General features: G+C 40.4%; 1 protein-coding gene across 1 annotated transcript in view; it reads left to right on the top strand.

Annotated features, from left to right (window-relative positions):
• Nucleotides 1-3,827: 3,827 nt before the first annotated feature.
• The window catches only part of LOC138954424 (PR domain zinc finger protein 1-like), a gene marked incomplete at its 3' end in the record, with an annotated part of 37,977 nt that continues 29,198 nt past the window's right edge, over nucleotides 3,828-12,606 (top strand). The window contains exon 1 of the mRNA XM_070326277.1: nucleotides 3,828-6,124. Coding sequence (XP_070182378.1) covers nucleotides 6,091-6,124 — 34 coding nt within the window. The remainder of the gene's footprint in view (nucleotides 6,125-12,606) is intronic.

Below are 12,606 nucleotides of genomic sequence, written 5' to 3'. Positions count from 1 at the left end.
ATATTTTGCTGGGAGCTTGAAGATCAGGTAGGAGCTTGTAAATCGCTGGTTGCCGTTTAAATAAAAGAGCATAACAAACATATGATGTTGTTTCAAGGCTCCGTATCGAGAGGCAAGAAAATAAACAGAGACTGTATCTTTTTGTAGATTCGGGAGATATACGATAGAACAAAGGGTGGGGAAAAGGCTTAGGCTTGGTTTATAATCTTCTACATGTCCTCGGGGGCTGAGGAGCGTTATCCTTTTCAGTCGTTTGACTGTCTCTTTTTACATTTAGTCAAGTTTTGACTAAATGTGTTAACATAGAGCGGGAATCGACACGAGGGTCGTGGTGTATATGTGTGTGAGTGTGTGTGTGTGTGTGTGTGTGTGTGTGTGTGTGTGTGTAGAGCGATTCAGAGTAAACTACTGGACCGTTCTTTATGAAATTTCACATGAGAGTTCATGGGAAAGATATCCCCGGACCTTTTTTTCATTTTCCCGATAAATGTCTTTGATAACGTCATATCCGGCTTTTTGTAAAAGTTGAGGCGGCACTGTCACACCCTCATTTTTCAATCAAATTGATTGACATTTTGGCCAAGGAATCTTCGACAAAGGCTGGACTTCGGTATTGCATTTCAGCTTGGAGGCTTAAAAATTAATTGATGACTTTGGTCATTAAAAATCTGAAAATTGTAAAAAAAAAACAAAAATGTATAAAACGATCCAAATTTACGTTCATCTTATTCTTCATCATTTTCTGATTCCAAAAACATATGAATATGTTATATTCGGATTAAAAACAAGCTCTGAAAAATAAAAATATAAAAATTATGATCAAAATTAAATTTTTGAAATCGATTTAGAAACAATTTCATCTTATTCCTTCGGTTCCTGATTCCAAAAACATATAGATATGACATGTTTGGATTAAAAACACGCTCAGAAAGTTAAACCGAAGAGAGGTACAGAAAAGCGTGCTATGCAGCACAGCGAAACCACTACCGCGCGAAACAGTCTCGTCAGTTTCACTGCGTTTAGCACGAGCAGTGGACTACGGTCATTGTGAAAAAATGCAGTGCGTTCAGTTTCATTCTGCGAGTTCCACAGCTTGACTAAATGTAGTAATTTCGCCTTAAGCGACTTGTTTTCGTTCTCTCATGCCCAAGTTTAAAACTTTTTTTTAAAAAACTGCGTACAATCGCTCTTGCTTTTGCATACTAACTCTACCTGTCCCAAGACTTTTGCATACTAACTCTACCTGTCCCAATATAGGCCAATTTGGTCCTAAGAGGACGTAACAATCATTTAGTCAGTCAGTCAGACCTCTTGTTTCTGCCTGTCTGTCTGTCTGCCTGCCTGTCTGTCTGTCTGTCTGTCTGTCTGTCTGTCTGCCTGTCTGTCTGTCTGCCTGTCTGTCTGTCTGTCTGTCTGCCTGCATGCCTGAATGTATGTATGTCTGTCTGTATGTTTTGTGTGTGTCTGGATTTATATCAACACACCGATCTTGTCACTCATGTCACTGTTGTATTTTATCATCTCGGTAATGATGTATATAATTATGAAAATTTACAACTTTCCCGATTTGCGCATGAACCATAACATACTTAATTGACCCAGAACTGACTGGAGAAATTAATAAGTCATCAGCGATTTTACCAAAAGCATTAATTATCAGTTATTATGGTGGGTATAGGACTGTTTGTTTTAGGAGCAAATAGACAATGAGCGTTGTTAATTCATTTGTAATTACATTTAGCATACATATCCGTATCTAGGCATCTGTATCCACATCTATGGGCGTTTGCATATTCATGGCTATAAAGCTGTATACTAGGCTTTTATAGAATTGAAACGTTTCCTTATGCAAGTGGAATGATACAAACATGATCATATGTGCTGTACCTTTAATATACCGAGACAATTCACATTTAAAGAGCCTGCAGCACTATAGTTAGCTGTCTCAACAGCCAGATTAATTGAATGAATGAATGAATGACAGAATGAATAAATCAATCGGAGATTTTAGTGTGTTGACGCAGTAGGCGTTTGGGACGCACTGCTATAATAATATTCATATAGCGATGAGCGTGGCGACAAAGTATTAAATTCATGTTGTATTTTTTTAAGAACGGTGGTATTTTGTCGTCGTCCTGGAATTTTGGCGTACCTCGATTCTGTGCGATTTTGATGTTTTTGTGATTTAGACTAAGTAAATCATTCTCCATGAGAAATATTCTCTAAAATACGATTGGCAATGCATGATTTAACATTCTTTTATCTTTCTTTCCATACCAGGTACAATTATAAACACTAATTTATAATACAAATAATCAGTTTGTTAATGCTGAAAGGCTGTCTAAAATAAGTTACGCCTAAAATTCTATGACGACGTCGATTTTGTCTTCTTCTGGACATCTCACATTACTGTTCAGTATGAGACTTTAATGATATCGATCCTCCTCGAGTGAACGATTATCAAAACGGATCTTTCTTTTTTCTGTGGGACAAGAGCATCCTTCAACTTGGAAAAACAACTATCAATAACCTGCGTTATTCTTGTGCAAAGTGGGATTTTTGTGTGAGAGTGTGCCCGTTACCTTCGCTTTGGCTCTATGTATACTTCATATGTGCCACTGTACCTGAAAGAATATTCTAAAGCTCGCCTATAAGCTGTTAGTATTACTCATTGATAACATTGATTTTACAGGTGGTTATTCTAAGTTTGTTTCTACTTAGTTACGATGGTAAATTACATCGAGTTTTGCTTAAGTCGGGGATAACAGTTTGCTCTGTCTAAGTAAATTCTAATTTTTTGTCTGAGAGTTATTTTTTGTTTTGTTTTAACTTTTAAGTCCTATAATTAAGCTATAAACCTAATACCCAAAAAACAAACCTCGTCAGTGTAACTTTGTTGTCATACACTGTTACGACTTCATTTATGCGGCATTTTCATTTACAAACTATTCTAATAAATCATTTAAACCAGCCCTTTGATTCTACATTTCACCTTGTGTTCAGTGTCTCGCCAAGCTTTGCGCGCGTAGCCGCTAATCGCCATTCAAACACTTCGCGAGCGTCTGTAGCAACGGCGTAGCACAGAGGAGAATGCACGCGCTATCGCGTAAGCTCCACCCCTTAGACGTACAGCTGCTACTGTTATTCCACCGCAGAGGTCCTTGGCCAGCTTGGAGCTGTGTCCTCTCTCTCTCTCTTTCTCCCTCTCTTCAGTGTCGCTGGCTACTGTTCCTCTCTTGGCTTTGAAAATGATTTCGCCGGCGTATCAGTCTGTCAATCAATGCAAGCCACCGTCCTCGCCTGCCTGCTGAGTGGTTCAATGTTTCTGTCGATAATTTATCAGGAACAGCTCTTCCCCTCCCCTTCCGTCCCTCCCTCTCTCTCTTCCTTCACCGGCCTTCTTCTCGACTATGTCTGTCTGTCTTTCTCTCACTCGCGTGCCCCCCCCCCCCCCCCCTCCTATCTTCAGTCGTCTCTCTCTCTCTCTCTCTCTCTCTCTCTCTCTCTCTCTCTCTCTCTCTCTCCCTCTCTCTCTTTCTCTCTCTCTCTTTCTTTCTTCTGCGTTTTTCTTCGAGTTTGGCCGGAACCTCCCCTCTCTTCCTTCCTCTCCTGTCAGGCTCTCCTCCCCCTTCCGGCTTTGCTCAAATCAGTGTGCCCCTCTCTGTCCCCCCCCCCACCCCCACCCCACCCCCACGTCCTCTCCCCAATCCACTCCCCCCCCCCCCCTCAGCACTGTCTGTTTCTCTGCGTCTCTTCTCTATATGATTACCAACAGTCATACCCCTTTATTTGTCTCCACACCCCACCCCTAAAGCTCCCCCCTCACTCCCAGCCTGAATGAACTACCCTGGGTATCTTGGTCACAGTTCTGCTTCTGGGTAGGAGGCGTTTATGATTTTTAGCGGGGAGTCATTCTGCTATGGTAGGGGGGATTTTTATGGCACGTGAATATTAATGTTATTTATCGATAGGCTTGTGGAGTAGAAGTGATATCAAAGCGGAGAGCGAGGTGTCTGTGTGAAAACTCGTTGCTGTTACAATGGAAAACAAAGTGGGCTGAAGAGACAGTGCGGCCATACCACGAGATACCAGCGAGACCACAGACTTTTGGTGACAAAACGGGGTGACCATTTTCAACGGAAGGCATCGGGACTGAAATCTAGGAGTCATCACACCAATCGCACCGAAGAGACAGTTTTGGACATCCGAGGACTGTGGGTTAGATCGCAGAGTGGTGACAAAACGGGTGACATTTCTTTAACGGAAGGCATCGGGACTGAAATCTTAAAGTCATCACACCAATAGCACCGAAGAGACAGTTTTGGACATCCGAAAAGAATGTGCGAGACCACAGCAGACTGGTCACCAAAAAAGAATGATAATTCTCGCGAAAAGCATTGCGACTGAAATGTGACACTCAGCACATATAAAACGCTCTGCAGAGTCAGATTAATTTATTCAAGGAGTGATAGCCAGCGACGAAACTGCGTGACAATTCTCACGAATGGTACTGCCGCTGGAATCTATAACAAATGACCACTGCTGATGACTTCAGAAAGTCTGAACTCACCAACAGCGCTAGCATCAGCTTTTGTGACAATTTGTGTTATTGTTATTTTTAAGTAATCTTCTTTTGATCAACTTCAGTCTCCGAAGTGGCACATTGCGCGTGGAATAACCATCGTCACAGCCGACAACTCCGGAAACTGCCTATCTAGCTATCCTGCTGAGGTCTTTAAAAGCAGAATCGGAAAGTTATATTTCTCGTCGCCATTCAGACGCAATTTTCTTTCCAGATGAACGTCAGATGAAATTTAGAAACCGACCTGATTTCGCCCCAGATACAACTACTTACAATTGTCGTCGCCAAACTCAAGTCACACCTTTGAATATCAGAAAAAAAGTCTATCTTTTGGTGGCAGAATCGGCTCATTTGTGAATTAAGAAACTTCAGAAACCATCCCACAGCAGAATTGGCAAGTGAATGTTTTCGTCGCTTTGCTCCTGTAATCCTGTTCAGCGTCACTTTCTATCCAAATAAATGAGTTTGCACCAGAAAGTGACAATACTCGAAGACGACCCCTACATGAATTTGACGCCGCTGGCCATGGCTTTGAGCAAATAGCTTTGAGAGACCCTGCAGAGCAACAGCGTTCAAGTGCAAGAGCTTTGTGTTGGCCGCGTTGTGATAATCCTGAGCAGAGTTTGACACCTCCACTGGCAAGCTAACTACCAAGTGTGTAAGCACGCTTGAATAAAACCACTCGTACGTATGATCTTGTTGTTGCTACAAGTTGTTTACTCAATGTCGAGCAGTTTTAGTATTTAAGAATATGTTATTGCTTATATGCTGAAGGTAAAAAGCAAAGAAGCAGGCACGATCGAAGTGAACGCATGAGCGATTTCCTGGCAGCAGAATCTGAGTCATTTTGCTTGCTTATGTTCCCGGTACACAAGAAACAGAGACAAGACAAAGACCGATAAGTGAAACGACCCGCATGTTCACTTCTACATGTGGCAATGAGCAAGTTTTACTGGCTCATTTTTCGAGAAGCAAAGACACATTCACCGTTGCGAAACATACAGAAAGGACAAGCACTAGTCGAAGGAAGACATAGTTCTTGGTAGCAGTCAATAAATTTACTTGCTCGTGGTCTGGGAAACAAAGACATAGATGCTGAAGATACAGACAAGACAAACCCCTGTGATGCCAGGCCCAATAGTTGATAGTGCTCAGTGAGTAATTTTTACTTGCTTGTGTTCTCAGAAACAAAGGAACACTCACTGGTGTAAGCAGCTCGTGTTCTGACAACAAAGAAATGTGGAAGATATAGAGAACAGACAAACGCCTGTAACTAACGACAGAGAGTAATTTTACTCACTGGTGGACAATCAAAGGCCAACAACAAGACAGCATTGCAATATATACAATATATCACTGTGAGATAGTTACTGTTATCAGTATTCGTTTCACTCCGCACTTTCAATACCTGCTCAACGGAGGTTGTAATCGTACACACAAAAGAAGCTTGCGTGTGGTATAGTGTTTGCAGATCATGCAAGTCAACAGTAGGAGAGAACTGTAGATGCATGCTGAACCTACGTGTGGCGCAAAATATGAAAGGTAATGTTAGTACTCGTACGTGTAAGAAAACGTTTGTCTGTACTTCAGTCTCCATTAAAATAGAATACAGATTATTTTATAGCATAGAGTATCAGGAATAGGTTTAAATGTTGTGGTATAACCAAAAAAACCAAGAACACAATCTTGAAGGGAGGGGGAGTGTTGGTGGGTGGGTGGGTGGGTGGGTGGGTGGGGGGTGAAATTACATTTTCCTTGATGTATGCAGAAGACGGTGTAGTCTACGATTACTAAGACGGTTTGGAATTCTTAGTTGTTGATTTTGTAGATAATTCCAAATTCATATCAATTTGCACAAGTTCCAATCCCCCCCCCCCCAATGCTTTGTTGTTGTTGATGTTGTTGATGTTGTTGTCGTGGTTGTCGTGGTTGTTGTCGTTGTTGTTGTTGTTGTTGTTGTTGTTGTTGTTGTTGTTTGTATGTTTAGCAAAAAACAAAGAAAGCAAAAGCAACAAAAAAACACACACAAACACACGAGCAAGCAAACCAGCAAACAATAAAAACCCACACAGAAAAAACAAACAAACAAACAAAACGAAAAAACATATAAACAAAAAAACAACCAAACGAACAAAATTGAAACAAATAAAAAATACACAAAACAACAAGTCAAACCACACAAGCGAACTTTCAAATTAGAACTTGGGCAGTTGACGTTTGCATTTTAAATCTCTGTTTAAAAGAGTGCAATACTTGGAGGGTTTCGGCGTTTTGTTTTCTGTTTGTTTTCTGTCTGTTATTTTAAGCAATGACACATTGAATTTGCTTTGTACAGAACAAATATTATAGCATTTGTCGTGGCCGGATTTAGTTTCACATGCACCATTTACTCACAATGCATAACAGAAAAGGCTGGAATAGTTCAAGGAAAGAGAGAAAGAAAGAAAGAACGAAATAAACAAAAGAAAGAAAAGAAAAAAGAACGAAAGAAATGTACAAACAAAAGAATAAAGGTAGGAAGAAATGAAGGAAGGAAGGAAGGAAGGAAGGAAGGAAGGAAGGAAGGAAGGAAGGAAGGAAGGAAGGAAGGAAGGAAGGAAGGAAGGAAGGAATTCTTTCTTTATTTGGTGTTTAACGTCGTTTTCAACCACGAAGGTTATATATCGCGACGGGGGAAGAGGGAAGATGGGATAGAGCCACTTGTCAATTGTTTCTTGTTCACAAAAGCACCAATCAAAACTTTGCTCCAGGGGCTTGCAACGTAGTACAATATATTACCTTACTGGGAGAATGCAAGTTTCCAGAACAAAGGACTTAACATTTTTTATATACTGCTTGACTAAAATCTTTACAAAAATTGACTATATTCTATACAAGAAACACTTAACAAGGGTAAAAAGATCTAGAGAAACAGAATCCGTTAGTCGCCTCTTACGACATGCTGGGGAGCATCGGGCAAATTCTTTCTCGTCCCAACCAATATGGTACTCCCCCTAACCCGCGGGGGGTAAGGACGGAAGGAAGGAAGGAAGTAAGAAAAGAAAGAAGAAAAAAGAAAAGAAAGAAAGGACGTATTACGGGGAGGATTGTGTGTATTCGTTTTTTTTTTATTATAATAGTGTAATAGAAGGAAGGAAGTAGGAAAAAAGGAAGGAAGGAAGGAATGATACGACAAAAGGAACGAAAGAAAAACAAACAAAAAACAAAGAAATGATTGAAAAAAAGCACATCATGGTTACATTAAATTTACAAACGACGTTGCATGCACTAGGCTTCCTACACTATGAAATGGTCAGCCGTTGGAAACATACTTAATATATACGTGTGTGTGTGTGTGTGTGTGTGTGTGTGTGTGTGTGTGTGTGTGTGTGTGTGTGTGTGTGTGTGTGTGTGTGTGTGTGTGTGTGTGTGTGTGTGTGTGTGTGTGTGTGTGTGTGTGTACTAAATCTCAATTTTTGACCATTTGTGAAAAAGGACATAAGTCGAATGACCCACTAACAAGTTACATGATAAAAAAACCAAAAACATCTGAAGTTGAAATGTGACTGTATGACTTTTACTTATTCAATGATTTGGGCCCTTCATGCACCGTCAAACAATTCTATGTACAGAATAGCTTTGCGAAATAACAAAAACTGCATGATTTTACTCACTAACACAGTATCCCTGTTCACATAGGTTCTTGGATACCCAATACTTTCTGAATTGAATTTGCAGAAACCTGGGTGCTAGATCTCTGTGTATTTCAAGGCTTGAAATGTCTAAAGTCAGACAGATAGAATTAATCTGTTTGTTGCATAATACTAGATAGCATTTACATATCCTAACATGACATTACAGATGTGGGTATTTTGGAGTGAACAAATGCCAGTACGCCACCTGTAATATAAGCTCACCATAATAATAATAATAATAATAATATTACTGCCTCATGCATGTCACATTTTACTGAGTAAGTGTCAAATTCCTTGTACACTTACTGGACAATGCGGGAAGATACTGTCCTTCAGGCTTAACAATCACACAAAAAAAACATTGTTAATTTTGCATTTTTGGGGATTTTTTTTCTCTCGTACATATCCATGGAATTTACACCCACAGGTATGAGGGAAAAAAACCAAGCGTACCAGTGTCCTGAAAACAGAATTACAACTCGTGATAATCATGCATTTGTATTTGTTGTACGTTTGCCTGATTGTTATGTCGACGTAATGATGTCAACACTCTGATCAAGTTCTACCTTGGTGGGGTACCAGTTTCTCACCGCCGGGTGATATCAATCTCCGAGAAACTACCTGCGTATTTTCTGGACCTTAAGAATATAACTCCCGCCTTTTCAAGCGTAAACGTAGCTCGTAAAAACAACTTGACCAAAAAAGAAAAAGAAACAAAAAAAAACCACAGTTGTCGTTTCATATCTACTTGGATCGTGAAGACGCCTAAAGCATCTCTAAGATCTCAAATGTTCTTACACAGGTTAGCAAATTGTAAAAATGATATTAATAAAAAGAGAAAAAAAACACAAAAAACGCAGCAACAAACAACACGCACACAAAGAAAGAAAGAAAGAAAGAAAGAAAGAAAGAATAAAAAAAAGAAGGAAACAAACAAACAATCAAACAAACGAAACAACAAACAAATAAACAAACACACACACAAACAAATAAACAAACACACACACAAACAAATAAACAAACACACACACAAACAAATAAACAAACACACACACACAAACAAATAAACAAACACACACACAAACAAACAAACACAAAACTCAGCATACTTGAGTCAACAAAGGCGATTATTAAATTCTTGCAGTGTAAATGCATGGCAAGTTAGATTAATATTGCATTCTTGTTGGCGATTCGGTCAAAACATACTTCTTCTTCCTCTGTTCACCACCTCTCTCTCTCTCTCTCTCTCTCTCTCTCTCTCTCTCTCTCTCTCTCTCTCTCTCTCTCTCTCTCTCTCTCTCTCTCTCTCTCTCTCGCTCTGTTTTTTGACTGAGAAAGGGAGGAGGAAAGAACTTGCAGCCTAATCATAGTAACTCGTTAGCCTAGTTGCATTCCATACTAGTCTTGTGCGCCGTGATATGTACATACTTTCTGGATATTTGCTTGTGCAAAGAGAGATTTATATTAACGTCAACAGCTGTATAGTGCAAACATGAGATCACATGCATGTTTGGCAAACGATCCTTTGCATTACTAATTAATTAACACCGAGAGAGGGAATTTTTTACTTCTCATTAAAGGAACAATCTTACCCTGCAAAAAGTAGGCTCGCGATCTGGAATCTGGTGAGGCGTTTAAGCGGGAGAAGAAAATTCCTGTACTTGAAGACATACTAAAAATCAACACTCGTACTGCTGACTGTGAAGAGTGAAATAAATTAATTTGACACGAAAACACAAGAAATTAATTCGTTCATAATTATACTCCCACTCTATACACGGAGAGCTTGCACCGAGGCTGTTGTTTTGGGGTATGAGTCCAAGTGGACGGGACGATCTTACTCCATGAAAAAACCTGGTCAGATCTGAGATGGTTAGTCGTATTGTTTACGCGGGCAGGACTGTGCTTTTAATTAGTAAAAGAAAAAAAAATAGCGCACTGTTCATGAGCTCAAATTAAATCCATTTGACATCTGTTGGAGCTAATTTCTATAGATTTCCATCAATTTCTATTCTTCTGTGATCAAAAGTCTTCGATCTGCGGGGGTTAATTTAAAACACGAGATCCCAGTGTGTGTACACTTCACTTGGAAACGTATTAGTTCCTTTATTTAATTACGTTTGATGTATTTGTCAGGGACATTTAGGCGAGTGTTTTTTCTAGCTCTGGTTCGATTTCTTTCGTTTAGAGTAGCCCTGTCAGTCGGTATAAGTAATATTTACTCTCATGTAATTAGATATCTGTGCCCTGCAATTTTGATTTCTTAATTACTCGCACCGTCGTTTCGTAATTAGATTCAACAATTCGTGCGGTTTATCGGCACAGGCCGGGGATGATGAAATTAGACGAACCCGTTTGATTAAATGCGTCGAAATGAACAACAAAGTCGTTTTACCTCGAAAGACAATACACATGCAGAGAGAGAAATAAATTCAGCAGAAAATCACCAAACGGAGCTAATTTAGAACAAAACAGAAAGACATCGATCAGAAATCGATCGAAGTAGTAATATCCACAAGCAGCTGTGCACGGCGCAAGATGCGTTATGATTAATTTCTAGTTTTCATGCTTTCCTAATCGCGAGCAAACAAAAGCCAGAGCAAACACTTTTAAGTGAGCATCTTTTTGCGTTTGTCTTTATTTCTCACCTTGCGCGCAGCGTGACAGTATTATAGTCGCAGCTTCTCTACTTTTGATGATGATGGATGCGCACCGTTTGCGCGATAGGTTGACAGTTCGAGACAGGTGTGGCGACTACCACCACGCGTCAAGTACTATTGGCTGATTGTCTTTTAAAGGTACATTGCTTCTGGTGTTATCGATCGTGTGTTTTTTTGCAGACACTGAGCGTCTTTAACGGTTCATTGCTTCTCTCTCCTGTAAGCGACCTTGTACATCACCACAAATCTGTTCAGGCTTTTTTTTTGTGGTGTAGGAAAATGCTTTCTCTTGGACACATACTAAGCCTAAACAGATTTCAACTGATATAGATTTGTCTTCAGACTGTATATGTAGTTTTGGAACTTGAAAAAAGAAGATGATAAAAATCGCCGTTTGGTTTGTCCGAGGCAGTACCGAACGTAACTCTCTATAAACGCACGGATGTTCTACATGATAGAACTATTATTTACCACAGAAAGCCGTGAAATTCAAATACGTACCTAAAAACTATTAATTTACCAACACGACACCAGCATTTTTTTAAAATTTTTTTTTAAAGGAAATAGCTAGCACTGGAGTACTAAAGGGTGTAAACACTGGCAATAATTATACCAATTTAGGCGTGTGAGGTTCGCCGTCATACTGAATGAATCTCAAAATGTTTGTTCTTCTGTCAGTATGGGACGTCACTTTCAAAGGGCTAAGTCTGGAGTATGCCGACATATTTATGTTGGCTGACGGTGCAGCTTTAACGTACACTCCACGAAAGGTGAGCGGAGTTGGAGACAATAAAATAACTCCGCAAACAGTGAGTGCGGACGCGTGACAGCACAAGTGAAGAGCACGCGCAGCGGCGCGTGTCCGTTTGTAGATTTGCTGAAATAAAACTCACAGCTGGACTTCCAATTGTTAACACGCTCGAGCTGTTTCCAAGCACTCATGTCACAAGTCGTTGTATTGTGTCACTGATTCGATTTTAATTTATAGGTGTAAAGAGAGAGAGAGAGAGAGAGAGAGAGAGAGAGAGAGAGAGAGAGAGAGAGAGAGAGAGAGAGAGAGAGAGAGAGAGAGAGAGAGAGAGAGCTATTGGTTTAGGGTTATGGTGTAATACATTTTGGAGAGACAGTCACACAGACACACAAACACATAGACACACGCACAGAACAACGCTAATCTCTCAGTGCAGTGCACGCATCATCAAGCACATCAATCGATAACAGAACGTGATGGTCTCGATTAGCCCACGCGGAGAGAGATGAAAATCCAGTTTGATATGGAAATCAAGTCATCGCGCCCGAAATGTCGCCCATAATATCGCGCGTGCCGAAACGAGCGCGCGCGCAAGCACAGCAACCTGTGGCCAAGCCGTTTCCTTTGAAAGGGGCTCGTGGTTTTTTTTTTAATATTAATTGGCGCTAATTAAACAGAGGTGAGCGTGGCAGGAGCGAGGGCGTGTAAGGGTATGCAGGCAAGCTGTTGTGGAGGGGGTAGGGATGGTTCTTGCTGGTCCATCAAATCGCGAACGTGTGCCGAGACCGTTGGTTTCTTTTAAGCTCAGCTGCTGTACGAGTGTACGGTGATTTTCCAATAATCGGGACGAGTTTGATTTTTGTTTTCTTTCTCTCTGCTTCTAATTGCTTAAAGGGATCTGTTTGTTGCTGTGGTTTGACACCTTTTATGGTGACATGA

The sequence above is a fragment of the Littorina saxatilis genome, unplaced genomic scaffold (assembly GCF_037325665.1).
Source record: "Littorina saxatilis isolate snail1 unplaced genomic scaffold, US_GU_Lsax_2.0 scaffold_635, whole genome shotgun sequence".
In the NCBI taxonomy this organism is placed as follows: Eukaryota; Metazoa; Mollusca; class Gastropoda; order Littorinimorpha; family Littorinidae; genus Littorina; species Littorina saxatilis.
Note: the sequence above shows the minus strand (reverse complement) of the source record. Positions and strands in the feature narration are given on the sequence as shown.